Source organism: Carassius gibelio, chromosome A19 (assembly GCF_023724105.1).
Source record: "Carassius gibelio isolate Cgi1373 ecotype wild population from Czech Republic chromosome A19, carGib1.2-hapl.c, whole genome shotgun sequence".
Taxonomy (NCBI): domain Eukaryota; kingdom Metazoa; phylum Chordata; class Actinopteri; order Cypriniformes; family Cyprinidae; genus Carassius; species Carassius gibelio.
Window position 1 is genome coordinate 21,107,498 of NC_068389.1, and position 15,879 is coordinate 21,123,376.

Consider the following 15,879-nt stretch of genomic DNA (forward strand, 5'->3'; position numbering starts at 1 on the left):
ACCCACAAATAAATGTAAATAAATGAACAAAAATTGGCTCTGTCACCAGAAATAGGGATATCAGTTTTTGGTTTACTTTCATGTCACCCAAAATGTCAGTGTTAGATGTCTCCGTGATGTCCATCAGAGCGGTAATGTCTGGTCCCCTGATCTAACATGCAAGCAGAACAAGGGATTCAAACTTTACAAATGGAGTTATCTGCACAACTAGTTAAGGTGCTGTGCTGGCAGCTAGCGACTAAGCTAGTTAGAGACCTGATAATTTTAGAAGCTTCTTTTTCTTCATTTTAAAAGCAGACTGTTTATATATATATGTGTGTGTGTGTGTGTGTGTGTGTTATCAATTGTATTAACTTTCTCTCCCTCTCAGTTTCTAATAAAGATCAGGGCACAGGAGAAGTCATTGTGATACAGGTCTTTTTAAGAACACTTTAGAATTTGTTTTTTACTTTTTTTTTTCTTTTTGCATCAAAATATATGAATTCTTAGATTTTCTAAACAGTATATTTAACATGATACTAAATTATTGGTGTTTTTGAAGAGTAACTTTAAATGTGTGTTAGATGAAGGTGAAGGTAATCTAAATGTAAAAATAAGGGAATGCACAATTAAATATTCTTTATGGGGCGGCAGTGGCTCAGTGGTTCATGTAGGTTGTCTACAAACCGGAAGGTTGGTGGTTCGATCCCCGGCTCCACCTGACCAAGTGTTGAGGTGTCCTTGAGCAAGACACCTAACCCCAGCTGCTCCCGACGAGCTGGATGGCGCCTTGCATGGCTGACACCGCAGTCGGTGTATGAATGAGTGTGTGAATGGGTGAATGTGAGGCAACTTGTAAAGCGCTTTGGATGGCCATGTGGTCTGTTGAAAGCGCTATATAAATGCAGTCCATTTACCATTTAAATATTCAATATTGTATGTTATATATACACAATAATGATTCTAAATAAAATACAGCCTCTATTGCCCACTTTTTTTTCCAGATTTTTAGTTTGAGATCCAACAATATCCAGCAGTATTACCACAGACCCCTGTTGAAGACTCCAACAGGCATTTATGTGGCTGCTAAAAGCCATTCCAGCTAAAAACGCTTAATTTTCTACCACTTACCTGCCTACTATAACGGTTTTCATTTGATTTGAGAGTTACATTAAACATGAATGACACTAGCTGAATCACCAGGAACACTGGGGTATACTTAAAACATGAACAAGAACACATTCGGTGACCCCAATGGGGACTAGCAAGGTAAAGGAAAACACTTTTCCTTAAGAGTTATATTAAACATGAATTACTTTAGTAAACACCGGGATATTAAATTAACAAGCTTATAATTGTTGGCTTATCGATCCTAGCTTCATCGTAGTTGAACTGTGAGGTTTCTCAGCTTTTCTCATGGACCTTGAGCACAATGACCCGGCAATAACTACACCTTTGCCCTGATCTGTATTAAAAACTGAGAGGGGAGAAAGTTAATACAATTGATAATGCAATTATCACAAAAAGAAATGAAAATAAGTTTTTAACCTTGAGCAAGCAGAGCCACAATTAGTAAACTGATTGTGTTGTGTGTCAGTGACCCTGGCAGGACTGAACACACACCGATCATCTGAGTGTGTGTGTGTGTGTGTGACAGTAAACTAAAAACACTCCACTCTACAGACTCTTGTCAAGAAGAGTACAGAAAGAATGAAGAAGTTGAAGAAATGCTGAATTAATCACAATACAAATGTAAACCAGGTGAAAAACAAATAGACAGCATTTTAGATTTTTTTTCATATTATAGATTTTGTTTTGAGAAAAACAGGGTTGTGAAATAAATTACACATTCCCTAAAATTTCATTTATAATAACTAAATGCATCTAAAAGAAGACAATTTCTGTAAATGTATTTAAATTTATGTAAATGTATTTAAATGTATATCATTATTAATATAATTAATTGCTTGTATTTTTATTTAGTTCATGAAGGCACAAGTCATTTCTAAAAAGTACATTTGGTAAACAATTTAAATAAAAACTAGTTTAATTATGTAGCCGTTTCTAACATAAATATTTATTATTAGATAGGAAATTGAAATGGGAAATTATCTTATACAATGATCTCCAACATCAACATCTGCAGAAGCTCAAAGCTGCAGCGCTGCAGTCTCACACAAAGAGGTTTTTGTACGATGCTTTCACACTGTGTGAACACCCAGTCTGTGGTGCCAGAGACACCCTTGTTATGTGCACTCTGACAGTAATAAACTCCTGAATCTTCAGGCTGGACTCCACTGATGGTCAGAGTAAAATCCATGTGGTTTCCACTTTCAGTGCCACTGAATCTAGAAGAAACACCTGAAGCTCTCTCTGATATGTAATAGATCAGGAGTTTAGGAACTTCTCCAGGAATCTGATGGTACCAGGCCATACAATACTGAGAGTTATTTTTTGAATTCACACATTTTATTGCTGGTGTGTGTTTACAGTGAATAGTTACAGTTTGATCAGGATTCACTGTTTGATTTTCAGATTGAGTCAGAATCTGCCCCACAGAACCTGAAGAGACACAAAAACACATAATTCATATCAAAGCATATAAGTTCAATAATAATAATAATGTGTACTGCTATTTCGGATAAAAAAAAAATGAATATAAGTAAGAATGTGTGTTTATAAATGTGCAGTATATAAAGAACACACAAGAAATGAAGTCCAAACTAAATATTGATCTCAGCAATTGTGGATCTGTGGACTGCAAAATTTTTAGTTTTCTGTAAATCAGTTGATGATATGAATTTCTATACTTACTCCAGATGAAGTTTGTGAGCATCCAAACAATGATGGCTATTAAAGTCATGTTTGCTTTTGGATCTGTTCATGAAGGAGAGCTGTCTGTCATAAAATCATGAAGTCACAGATTTATAAAGACCTTGAGAGCACTGAAGCATGCAGTTCAATGCAAAGCAGGCTTCTGTCCACAATAATAATAGTTTACACAAAAATATGAAGCAGTTTATTAACTAACACTGATAATAATCTGAAATGTTTCTTGATCTTAAAACTTCACTGATGATTATTAGTGTGTAACACCACACACTTAAGAAACAGTTATTACTCATGGGGACACTCTGCTCCTTGAAGGTTCAAAAACATACTTTCAATGTTATTTGGATAATCATTTAAGACAGTTTTTTGTGCATACATTTTTATTTTTATTTATGTTTAGTTCAGTACCTTAGCAGACACATTTGTCTTTATCTGTAATTTGAAGTAATTGAAAAGTTTGTTTCTGACTTCTCTCTCAGTGTCTCGTGAAGTGGTTTAGTCTCCTGAGTCTCTGTCTGCTAAAGCAGGAGATTCTGTCTCTATCAGCTGCACTGGGACCAGTGGAGGTCATTTATGACATATCTGCAGAAACCTGGTGAGGCTTCTAAACTCCTGATATATGGAGACAGTTGACTTCAATCTGGAGTCCCAAATCAGTTCAGTGAAAGTGTATCTGAACCTGATTTTACACTGAACATACGTGGAGTCCAGCCTGAGGATACAGGAGATTCTTACTGTACTGGGGCTTACAGTGACATGTTCACATCTTACAAAATCCAAACAACCAGTGGTGGACGAAGTACACAAATCAAGTACTTGAGTAAAAGTACAGATACATATGGTAAAATATTACTCCAGTAAAATTAAAAGTACCCCTTTTTCAATTTTACTCAAGTGAAAGTACAAAAGTACTCGAGTTTTTATGTACTTAAGTAAAAAAGTACTGCAAGATAGATGTTTGCAATTTTATATAGGCTACTTAATTTAATTTTATATTAGCACATATTCTTTTTATAATCCTACTGCTCAAAATACCCGGGGTTTTTTCAAAACCACTATATGGAGTCAAGATATATTTTTGTTGTTGATATGGACTACGCTGATGAGAGTAATGTTCACTGTGAAGCTTACACTGTGATGTACCCGAGAGAAAACAGAGATGACCAACTGATTTTCACCAGTAAGAAAAAAGTATTTTAAAGTTTGTTGTTTTACAGAATATCAAAGTTACAGTAAAGACCAAAAGTTTGGACACACCTTCTCATACAAAGAGTTTTCTTTATTTTCATGACTATAATTGTAGAGTCTCACTCAAGGCATCGAGGGCTATTTGACCAAGAAGGAGAGTGATGGGGTGCTGCGCCAGATGACCTGGCCTCCACAGTCACCGGACCTGAACCCAGTCGAGATGGTTTAGGGATGAGCTGGACCGCAGACAGAAGACAAAAGGGCCAACAAGTGCTAAGCATCTCTCGGGGAACTCCTTCAAGACTGTTGGAAGACCATTTCAGGTGACTACCTCTTGAAGCTCATCAAGAGAAAGCCAAGAGTGTGCAAAGCAGTAATCAAAGCAAAAGGTGACTACTTTGAAGAACCCAGAATATGACATATTTTCAGTTGTTTCACACTTTTTTGTTATGTATATAATTCCATATATAATTCCACATGTGTTAATTCATATTTTTGATGCCTTCAGCATGAATCTACTATTTTCATAGTCATGAAAATAAAGAAAACTCTTTAAATGAGAAGGTGTGTCCAAACTTTTGGTCTGTACTGTATATATGACATGATAATAAGGCCTGAAGTTAGGAAGAACATTTTACGAAAAAAAAAAAAAAAAAAAAAGTAAATAAAGATAATGATTTTTTCCTTCTCAAATCTTGTCTGTGGTTTAAAAACACCTCTGGCCAAACGGGGTGCATCTCTTCCCACTGATAATTACTGTAGTTACCATGTTCTGAACATCACATCCTTTCTTTTCTAACCAGATGTAAACTATATATATATATATATATATATATATATATATATATATATATATATATATATATATATATATATATATATATATATATAGGTGGCTGAATAAAAATATTTGGACATTATAAAAATTACATCAACTTAGCACCAACAAGCTTGTTAGCTAGACAGTTAGCATCAGCTAACAATATTTACTTATTTTCAGTACGATGAACATTCATGTCTGTCTACTAGTCTAGTTAATCCAAACAATATACATATGTATAACGTTACTGTCGATAAACAAAATAAAAACAGACGTAACATAGGACATTTTAATAAAACTGTTAACATTACGGCAGCGGTGAATTTGAACGTGCACGAGTTATTGTATTTAATCTGTGTTATTTTATGGGTTTTTTGTTGTTGTTGTTTTTTTACCTAGAATTGATGTGTCTGCATCGTCTGCACTCGAGCATTTCAGTGGGCTTAAATAGATCACTCTTTACAACGGATTTAGTTTCCAAACAACTGACAGTTTTGACCTAAATATGATTTTCAGTTACAATAATTAATCCAAAATTTCGACATTAATAACTTACTTTTAGCAGCGTCAGACGCACGCGCGCTCACAAGATCTCCCGGTTCTTACTTCTGGTGACTCGCACTAAACGGTTCATTTGAATCAGTGAGTGGTCAACACCAGAACAGCTGCAATCGGATCATTCTAATTCGTAAACGAATCATTTGGTGCGATTCGCGATCCGATTTAAAAGTTTATTTTGAAAAGATTCAGTTCGTTCATGATGAGTCAGACACCGCTTCTGCGTGTCGGAGCACGTGATATTATAGGGAGTAACGATATGTTTTATGAAATGTAGTGAAGTAAAAAGTACGATTTTATGCTTTGGAATGTAGTGAAGTAAAAGTAAAAGTTGCTCAAAATAAAACTACTCCAGTAAAGTACAGATACTTGAAAAATGTACTTAAGTACAGTAACGAAGTAAAGCTACTCCGTTACTGTCCACCACTGCAAACAACAATGTCACAATATCAGTCAGTTCAGACAGAAGCAGATACATTCTGATAATTATCTTAAATAAAATACATAATGATGAATGAAACAGATTTACCCACAAGTTAGCTGGAGCAGCAGCCTGGGCATCACTGAGAGGTGCATTAAAAAAAAGTATATTTTGCTTTTTGAATCATTAATTATATATTATTATTTACAGTTTTTCTCAATCGATTTGGTACATTTCTCCAAACTCAGGTAACAGCTCTCAAAACAGTTAACACAGCAAACAAAACACATTCTTATGCTAGTGAAACCATTAAGTATTCACTACACAATGAAACACAGCATTTTATTCTAGTAATGCATTTATTAAAATTCAATATTAACATCAAAACTAAAAGTGTGTTCTCCGTTGATTTTATAACAAATTCAGCTGAATATACACAAAGAAATAAATGAACATACATGTTTTTCATTAATTCTTTAATGAGGAGTTCAGGTGTATAACAATAAGCTGCCACCCCCACAAACAAAAATATATGCATATATTATGCAAATAAAAACATAGGTAAATAAAAAATAAAGTGATAAATGTACTGCCTTCATTGAATCAATTATTTTATGGGTCATGCCTCTCAATCACATCTGGCCAGAGAATTTCATCAACAGAACAGAAAATATTTTCACGAGTCATGCATCGTGTGAAAAAATGCTTTGAATGCTGTATCCATCCTTGACATGCTTGTGCCCCAATATCTCCACAGTCTTCTTCCATTGCTTGAAGAAGACTTACTTGGTTGTAAGGGTTGCGATCATGTACTTTCCATCTCCAAAAGGAGAAGAATTCCTCAATTGGATTCAGTAAAGGAGAATATGGGTGGAAGAAACACCATCTTGAATTGTGGGTGATTCTCAAACCACCCTCGCACTAGTGCTGAATGGTGGAATTGGACATTGTCCCAAACAACTACAAAATTCCGCACCATTTGCTCCTGATCACCCTGCGGGAAGAGGATTTCATTGAGGAGGTTTAAAAAATGTAGGAGCCTTGCTGTGTTGTATGGTCCCAAGACAGCATTGTGTGCCAAAACACCAGTTGTAGAAATTGCTGCACAGAGAGTGATGTTGCCTCCTCATTGTCCAGGGACATTAACTGTAGCACGATGGCCAATCACATTTCTCCCTCTTCTCATTTTTTTTGAAGACTGAAGCCTGCTTCATCAATATACAGGTACTCATAAGGAGTTGCACTGCTATCCAACTCCAAGATTTTCTAAAGAACACAAGGTAAAATATAGTAGATTTGTGTTTTACAGTAATGGCATTGATTGCAGTCAATACTACTGTGAAATTGTTGCTGAAGTTTAAGTTCACACTTTGAAGCAGCAGTATACTGTACATAGATATGCCTAAATCTTTTCACATATATTAGCATGGAATGGTTTATGGACACATACTTAATTCAGGAAAAATATATCTTTGAGTTGACAGTAAAATTGCAGTAATTTGGTTGCACATACTTGAACAAACTGGAATCGCTACTCCTTCACTCTAACGGAGTTCCTCTCAAAGGGCACTTTGTATACTTGCTTCATTCGGATAGCATTTCTTCTTAGAACACGGTCAATTGTGGAAAGACTGCATTGGTGGATATTGTGGAACAGTTGATTGTCCTGTGTTAATCTTTGCTGAATTTCTTTGAGGCGGAGGGGTGTTGTTCTGGACCACCATGTCAACAATGGCATGCTCTTGTTCAACTGAAAAAAAGACTTGTTCGTCCACCTGAATGCTCTCCAATTTAAATACTGAAAAAGGTTTGGACAAGCAGGAACATTTACTGTAGAGATCTAGACATATGTCAAACAAGACTACATGGACTCTCATTGTAAAAGTAGAATGATATAATTACTTACCGGTTTTCCCTCTGAAATGTACGGATAATTGAAGCCACTGTGGATCGGTTTATATTGGGCTTAAATCTCTGGCCAGCTTCTCTCAGTGAGAGACCATGATTTATGACATGGTCAATAAGCGTGGCTCTGATTTCATTTGAAGCATGCATGTACCCTACCCTCATTCTACCTCTCCTCCCTCCTCTTACACCTTGGCCTCCTCTTCCTCTTTCCCCTCCACTTCCTCCCTGTCCACCTCTTATTATATTTTCTCTTTCCACTATACCATTGCCCTCCAATCTATCCATCTCTTCAATCTCTTCTCCTCTTCCTACATCGTCAGCTCTTCCTCCTACATCATCAGCTCTTCTTTCTCTTTCTCCTCTTCCTCTTTCTCTTCCTCTTCTCCCTCTACCCTTGTCACCACCTATCACTCTTACACCTCTTTTATTTCCACTGCTCATAATTCTTTTTTTCTTACTGTATCTCCTCATTTGTCTTCTTTGTTGTTGTTGTAATTACGTAAGACAGCTGTGTGAACAATTAGGAAATTGGCTTTTTCTGTGTTGAGTGGATTACTAACTCATCAGATAACAATTTGGGGTTAATTGAAGGTGTGCAACTGACTGTTTTTCAATTCACAGAGTTTTGTTTGTTGTGTTTTGAAAATGGTACAAAAATTATTGTGATCTTTGTGAAGAACAATGAAAAAGTTACAAATGTTTTTCCTGATAGATTAAAGATTTGGTTGACTGAATGAACTTCTTTGATAAAATTAGGGATTTTTGTGCACTGTTTTGAGAAAACTATGCTTTTGATTTGTGATTTGTATGAAATGAAGGAGAATTTACTGTGTTAACTGTTTTGAGAGCTGTTACCTGAGTTTGGAGAAATGTCCTGTACCAAATCGACTGAGAAAAACTGTAATAATAACTAAATGACGGAGAAGCATTTATGCATCTACAATATATATATATATATATATATATATATATATATATATATATATATATATATTTATCATTATCTAATTGCTTGTATTTTTATTTAATTACATGAAACACAAATGATTTCTGTATAAAAAGTCAATTTTTGAAATGAGCTAAATAAAAAATTGTTTACATAATTATGCTGCTGTTTCTAATATAAATATTTATTATTAGCAAGAAAATTAAATACAATGGGAAATTAGCTAGAATGTGAAATTCATTTTAGTGTGATAGTGTGAGGGACTGGTGAATTAGTGTGGCATTTTGATTGGTTGTGTTCGAAAAAAGGAAATCAAGATACTTCCTGCTAGATTTTTGTATGTTACATAGAGAATTGTGAGTTGTGTTTTGCAAAAAGTGTTTTATGAAATTGAAAACTGAGTAAAAGGCTGAGAATTAGTGTATGGTTTTGCAGATTTGGTGTGTGGCTCTGATGTTTGAGTGTCATCTTTCAATAATTGTGTTACTTTTTTTATTGAATGTCACGTAAGACAACAATGTGTATTCTTCAGGTATATTTTCAAACTACTAAAAACTAACTGTAAGTAATACAGTATAATCAATGTTTAACAAATAATTTAACAATTTTAACAAAAGAGATACAGATACAGAAACCATAACATAAAATGTTATTATATATGTATAGTGAATAACTTGTTTTGAATCTAAATATAGATATATGTGTGATTGCTGATAAAATGTGTTTTTACATCATGTTGCTCTTCAGATCTGCTTGATTAACTCTGAATGTCTTAAAGGGAAGTGAAAGACTCTCAGAATGACTGACAGAGCTGTTTTTCAGAAGAATGAAACATCACAGTTTCCATCTCTGTCTCTCTTTAGCTGCGGCTCGTCCCGCTCTCACAGTGCTGCTGCCCTCCAGAGACGAGCTGCAGCAGGGGAAGGCTACAGTGCTGTGTGTGGCCAGTAAGGGATACCCCTCTGACTGGAAGCTGAGCTGGAAGGTGGACTGCAGCAGCAGGAGCTCTGGTGTGGATCTGAGTCCCAGTCAGCTGCAGAAGGATGGACTGTACAGCTGGAGCAGCAGCCTGAGCCTCACTGAGAGTGTATTTTAATTTCATATATTTTGTATTTTAATATATTTGTAATTTTAAATATAGCAGGGAAAACCTTTTGTGGTTGTTAACTAAAACAAAATATGGATTCTGGCTTATTTCACACTGAACCGAGCTATTTATATTTTTAGTTAAAGCATGTATTTGAGAAGTTGCTTTGGATATGGTTAGTTTGCTTTCATCAAGGTTGGGTGGATTTTATTGGATTGTAGTTCATGTGGAAACCTGATTGAGATATTCTGGTGTTTATTATGGATCAAATATTTTGAAAGTGGAGTGTGTAATGATAATGAACATCAACAGTTCAGCAACCTTTAAAATTCTCTGTGTATCTGTGTGTAAAGTCAGTGAGGTGAATAATGATCTTCAACATCGGCAGAAGCTCAAAGCTGCAGCGCTGCAGTCTCTCACAAAGAGGTTTTTGTACGACGCTTTTACACTGTGTGAACACCCAGACAGGGTTCTTTGGGTCTTTTGCCGTACTGTGTTGACTCTGACAGTAATAAACTCCTGAATCTTCAGGCTGGACTCCACTGATGGTCAGAGTAAAATCCATGTGGTTTCCACTTTCACTGCCACTGAATCTAGAAGAAACACCTGAAGCTCTCTCTGATGTGGAGGAGATCAGGAGTTTAGGAACTTCTCCAGGAATCTGATGATACCAGGCCATACAATACAGAGAATTATTTTTGGAACTCACACAGCTTATTGCTGGTGTGTGTTTACAGTGAATAGTGACGGTCTGATCAGGATTCACTGTTTGATTTTCAGATTGAGTCAGAATCTGCCCCACAGAACCTGAGGAGAGTAACAAAAGACAGAATAATCTAAAATTTATGAGCACATTTTTCTCACACTTAGTTATAAGGCATCTGTCAGGCTGAGCACACAATATTTCTTATTACACTACAGGACTAAGCATTTTTCACATTTAGCTGATCAAACACAAAGAGAATAAAGAACTTGACTTGAAGATCCAAACATATTAGTTAAAGTTCAATGTTAATGTATTTTTTACTGCACATCAGGTGAAATAATATATATATATATATATATATATTATATATAGTTAATTAATGCACAGTATTGCAGGAAATTAAGTCAGAAGTTGATCCCAGCACCTGTGGATCTGTGGATTGCTAAACTTTTAGTTTTCTGTTAATACCTGATGATATGAATTTCTATACTTACTCCAGATGCAGGTTGCAAGTGTCCAAATAATGATGGCTATTAAAGACATGTTTGATTTATGATCTGTTATCATGAAGGAGAGCTGTCAGTCATAAAATCATAAAGTCACAGATCTACTATAAAGACCTCCAGAGCACTGAAGCATGCAGTTCAATGCAAAGTGAGTTCACAATGTAAATGCTGGTTTTTTTTTTTTCTGAGAACAACAACCTCTCTAAATGTCAAGGAACATATTTCACTTCATAAGCCAGATATTTTAGATTTAATGATTCCTTCATAAAAAAAGACACTTCTTGTCTCCTACTGGGGATTTAACATGCAGAAAGATCCAGCGTTCTTATCAATCTATAATTTCCCTATATTTTTGTGCAATGGTTTATGGCAAGGGTTGGGATATGTTTCTTTGAAACACACATTGAATTTTCCAGAACCAACAAATAATGTTCATCCGGGAACAGATGATGTCCAACTTCACATACCATTTAAATACCAACAATTCTGCAAAATTAAATAAAAAACTGTTACATATTTGATAATTACTTTTATAATATATATTATGAAATAAAGAATAAGTATTGTGGTTGTGAGGAGCATGAATATTTACATTTAAAAAACTGAAAATATAATTAAAAAGAATTATTGTATGGTTTTATTGGCTGAGTTCATGTTCATATACAGAATAAAGTGATGCGTTTTATACTGTACATGCTGCATTTAAACGTTATTCTAGTCTCTGAATCTGCTTTTAAAAGTTGTAGAATCTTGAAAATTGAGTCAAAGATAATTGTTGATAAGGCATTTCTTTATTTATATTGTTTTCAGCTGCAATACTGACAATAAAAATTTCATGAACAGATTGAATAATTAAAATCTGACCCACTGTTGTTTAAAATGTTTCAAATTGTGGCACCTATCCTGAAATTTGTTTAGTTCTGTTCTATTAGCCTTTAGGATTAAGAATTTTGTTCAAATTTCATCCATAATAGTGAGTAAGACTAATTATGATATTGATACTGTGATCTTCTCGGTATGCTCATATTCTCATGGTGTCTGACTGAGGGAGGTTTTGTATGAAGCTGTTTCACTGTGTGAACACTGGACCATCATATACCGCCATAAAGTAATAATCTCCTGCATCCTCAGTTTGCACTCCATGTATGTTCAGTGTAAAATCAGGTTCAGATCCACTTTCACTGAACCGAATCTGGAACTCCAGGTTCAAGTTCACTAGCTCCATAGATCAGGAGTTTAGGAGCCTCGCCAGGTTTCAGCAGATACCAGCTCATGTCGCTTCTGACTCCACTGGTCCCAGTGCAGCTGATAGAGACAGAATCTCCTGCTTTAGCAGACAGAGACTCAGGAGACTGAACCTCTTAATGAGACACTGAGAGAGAATGCAAAAACAAATATTACAATACTTTAAAAAACAAGCAAAGAGATTACACCTGCTATAAAACCAGTCAATTAAATACACTACACAATAAAAAACAAAACACAAATTCCAATATTTGAACAATAAATTACAGTTTTTTTCTTCTCATACAGGTATTTTTAAGCAAGTGTTAACATCATTAGAATAAGATAAATCATTGTTTCTTGTGTGTGTGTGTGTGTGTGGGTGTGTCAGTGTTACATACTAATAATCATCTGTGGAGTTTTAAGCGCAGTGTTCAGTTCATATGCAAAACATCTCATAAACACATTCAGATGCATCCTGGAATTTACCTAAAAATCTGTAAAAAATAATGTTGCTGCACTTTAAAAGAGTATTTCAATTTTTGGATGTGACTGTATTAAGCTAAAATGCATTAGTTTATTAGTTTTAGTGTCAGTCTTAAGGGCAGTGTCAGTGTTATTGTGAGTGCTGATGTCAGGGTCAGTTTTAGTGCAGGAGGTTTTTGATCAGACAGTGACTGGGTTTGTGTTGCTGTGAAGGAGCTCGATTCTCAGTTGGAAGTAAGTGAATCTCTGTCTGTTTCACAATATATTTATATAAAAAAAGAAAATCACAGAACAAGAGATACAAGAACAAACTAGGATAAAAAAAAAACTTGTGTAACATGACCACAATCAATCATTTATTTATCTAATTGGTAAATTATAATTGTTAGTATATTCTTAATTTTGTGTGTGTGTGTGTTTCACATAAGAAATAAATGACTCCATAAATGAATCTAAATAAATTGTTATATATCATATTATAAATCTAAATGTCTAATGACTGACTAATTAATTTTTATATATACTTGGATATTTGAATAAAGAAACAAAATAAAAAATCTTAATTTTATGTGAAATATTTATTGAATAAAATACAAAATAATTTTCCTTTTAAAGTCTGATATAGTTATAATTCATTTAAGCCAACTAACTATGAGCAATACAATTGATATGGCAATTATTAATCTTTATTAATGTTAGTAAACAAAAATAACTGTTCATTGTTAGTTCATGTTAACTTAGGTCCAATAAATAATATGAAAAGATAAAACTTTTTTATTATTATTAAATGTTGAAATTAACATTAACTACGCATTAACAAATGCTTTAGTAGTATTAGCTCATGTTAACTATAACTATAAAGGTTAAAGTAAAGTGTTACCATATATTATTATAAATACTGATCGTCTAAAATCCAAATACTATGAGTCAGTAATTGTGTTTTTACCAACTGTTGCTCTTCAGATCTGCTTGATTAACTCTGAATGTCTTAAAGGGAAGTGAAAGACTCTCAGAATGACTGACAGAGCTGTTTTTCAGAAGAATGAAACATCACAGTTTCCATCTCTGTCTCTCTTTAGCTGCGGCTCGTCCCGCTCTCACAGTGCTGCTGCCCTCCAGAGACGAGCTGCAGCAGGGGAAGGCTACAGTGCTGTGTGTGGCCAGTAAGGGATACCCTTCTGACTGGAAGCTGAGCTGGAAGGTGGACTGCAGCAGCAGGAGCTCTGGTGTGGATCTGAGTCCCAGTCAGCTGCAGAAGGATGGACTGTACAGCTGGAGCAGCAGCCTGAGCCTCACTGAGAGTGAGTGGAGCAGAGCAGCAACCGTCAGCTGTGAAGCCACGCACCCGTCCCACACTGCAGTCACCAAGAGCCTCAACACAAAGCAGTGTGATGAATTATACACACAGTTATATTAAACATAAAAAATACCACTTTTATTCAATTGTATTTATTTATTTTAATGCTATATCACGATGAGCAGCATCGAGCATATGTGGATAATATATATATTTTTTAATATAACATGGCAACTTAAATCATATTTTCTCCAAAAAAAAGTAAGAATATAAAAAGAATATTCAGCAAAAAAAATCATATCCAGAATAAGTTTCACTGAACCTGTTTTAAACTCCAGAGCCAAGGTTACTTGTATGGTAAATCAGGAGTTTAGGATGTGTATCAGTGACTCCGGCAGGACTGAACACACACCGATCATTTTGTGTGTGAAACAGTAAACATGAAAAACACTCTCCACTCTACAGAATCCTGTCAGGAATCACACTATAAATCTAAAAAAAAAATATATATATATATATATATATATACACACACACAGGTCCTTCTAAAAAAAATAGCATATTGTGATAAAAGTTCATTATTTTCCATAATGTAATGATAAAAATTAAACTTTCATATATTTTAGATTCATTGCACCCCACCTGAAATATTTCAGGTCTTTTATTGTTTTAATACTGATGATTTTGGCATACAGCTCATGAAAACCCCAAATTCCTATCTCAAACAATTAGCATATTTCATCCGACCAATAAAAGAAAAGTGTTTTTAATACAAAAAAAAAAAAGTCAACCTTCAAATAATTTTGTTCAGTTATGCACTCAATACTTGGTCGGGAATTCTTTTGCAGAAACGACTGCTTCAATGCGGCGTGGCATGGAGGCAATCAGCCTGTGGCACTGCTGAGGTGTTATGGAGGCCCAGGATGCTTCTATAGCGGCCTTAAGCTCATCCAGAGTGTTGGGTCTTGCGTCTCTCAACTTTCTCTTCACAATATCCCACAGATTCTCTATGGGGTTCAGGTCAGGAGAGTTGGCAGGACAATTGAGCACAGTAATACCATGGTCAGTAAACCATTTACCAGTGGTTTTGGCACTGTGAGCAGCTGCCAGGTCGTGCTGAAAAACGAAATCTTTATCTCCATAAAGCTTTTCAGCAGATGGAAGCATGAAGTGCTCCAAAATCTCCTGATAGCTAGCTGCACTGACCCTGCCCTTGATAAAACACATTGGACCAACACCAGCAGCTGACATGGCACCCCAGACCATCACTGACTGTGGGTACTTGACACTGGACTTCAGGCATTTTGGCATTTCCTTCTCCCCAGTCTTCCTCCAGACTCTGGCACCTTGATTTCTGAATGACATGCAAAATTTGCTTTCATCTGAAAAAAGTACTTTGGACCACTGAGCAACAGTCCAGTGCTGCTTTTCTGTAGGCCATTTCCTGCACACGCCTGTGTACGGTGGCTCTGGATGTTTCTACTCCAGACTCAGTCCACTGCTTCGCAGGTCCCCCAAGGTCTGGAATCGGTCCTTCTCCACAATCTTCCTCAGGGTCCGGTCACCTCTTCTCGTTGTGCAGCATTTTTTGCCACACTTTTTCCTTCCCACAGACTTCCCACTGAGGTGGCTTGATACAGCACTCTGCGAACAGCCTATTCGTTCAGAAATGTCTTTCTGTGTCTTACCCTCTCGCTTGAGGGTGTCAATGATGGCCTTCTGGACAGCAGTCAGGTCAGCAATCTTACCCATGTTTGCGGTTTTGAGTAATGAACCAGGCTGGGAGTTTTTAAAAGCCTCAGGAATCTTTTGCAGGTGTTTAGAGTTAATTAGTTGATTCAGATGATTAGGTTAAAAGCTCGTTTAGAGAACCTTTTCATGATATGCTAATTTTTTGAGATTTTTGGGTTTTCATGAGCTA

At 35.6% G+C, this 15,879-nt stretch overlaps 1 pseudogene and 2 gene segments (V, D, J or C); 1 reads left to right on the top strand and 2 right to left on the bottom strand.

The window, feature by feature from the left end:
* Window positions 1-1,918: 1,918 nt before the first annotated feature.
* Window positions 1,919-2,882, bottom strand: LOC127935671 (immunoglobulin kappa variable 1-39-like). The segment is given in 3 exon segments: window positions 1,919-2,395; window positions 2,483-2,541; window positions 2,794-2,882. Coding segments are annotated over 3 exon segments (411 nt in total).
* Window positions 2,883-3,102: 220 nt separating this feature from the next.
* LOC127934985 (immunoglobulin kappa light chain-like) lies at window positions 3,103-14,363 on the top strand (annotated as a pseudogene).
* On the bottom strand, window positions 10,011-11,115 carry LOC127935669 (immunoglobulin kappa variable 4-1-like). The segment is given in 2 exon segments: window positions 10,011-10,546; window positions 10,940-11,115. Coding segments are annotated over 2 exon segments (567 nt in total).
* Window positions 14,364-15,879: the final 1,516 nt, after the last annotated feature.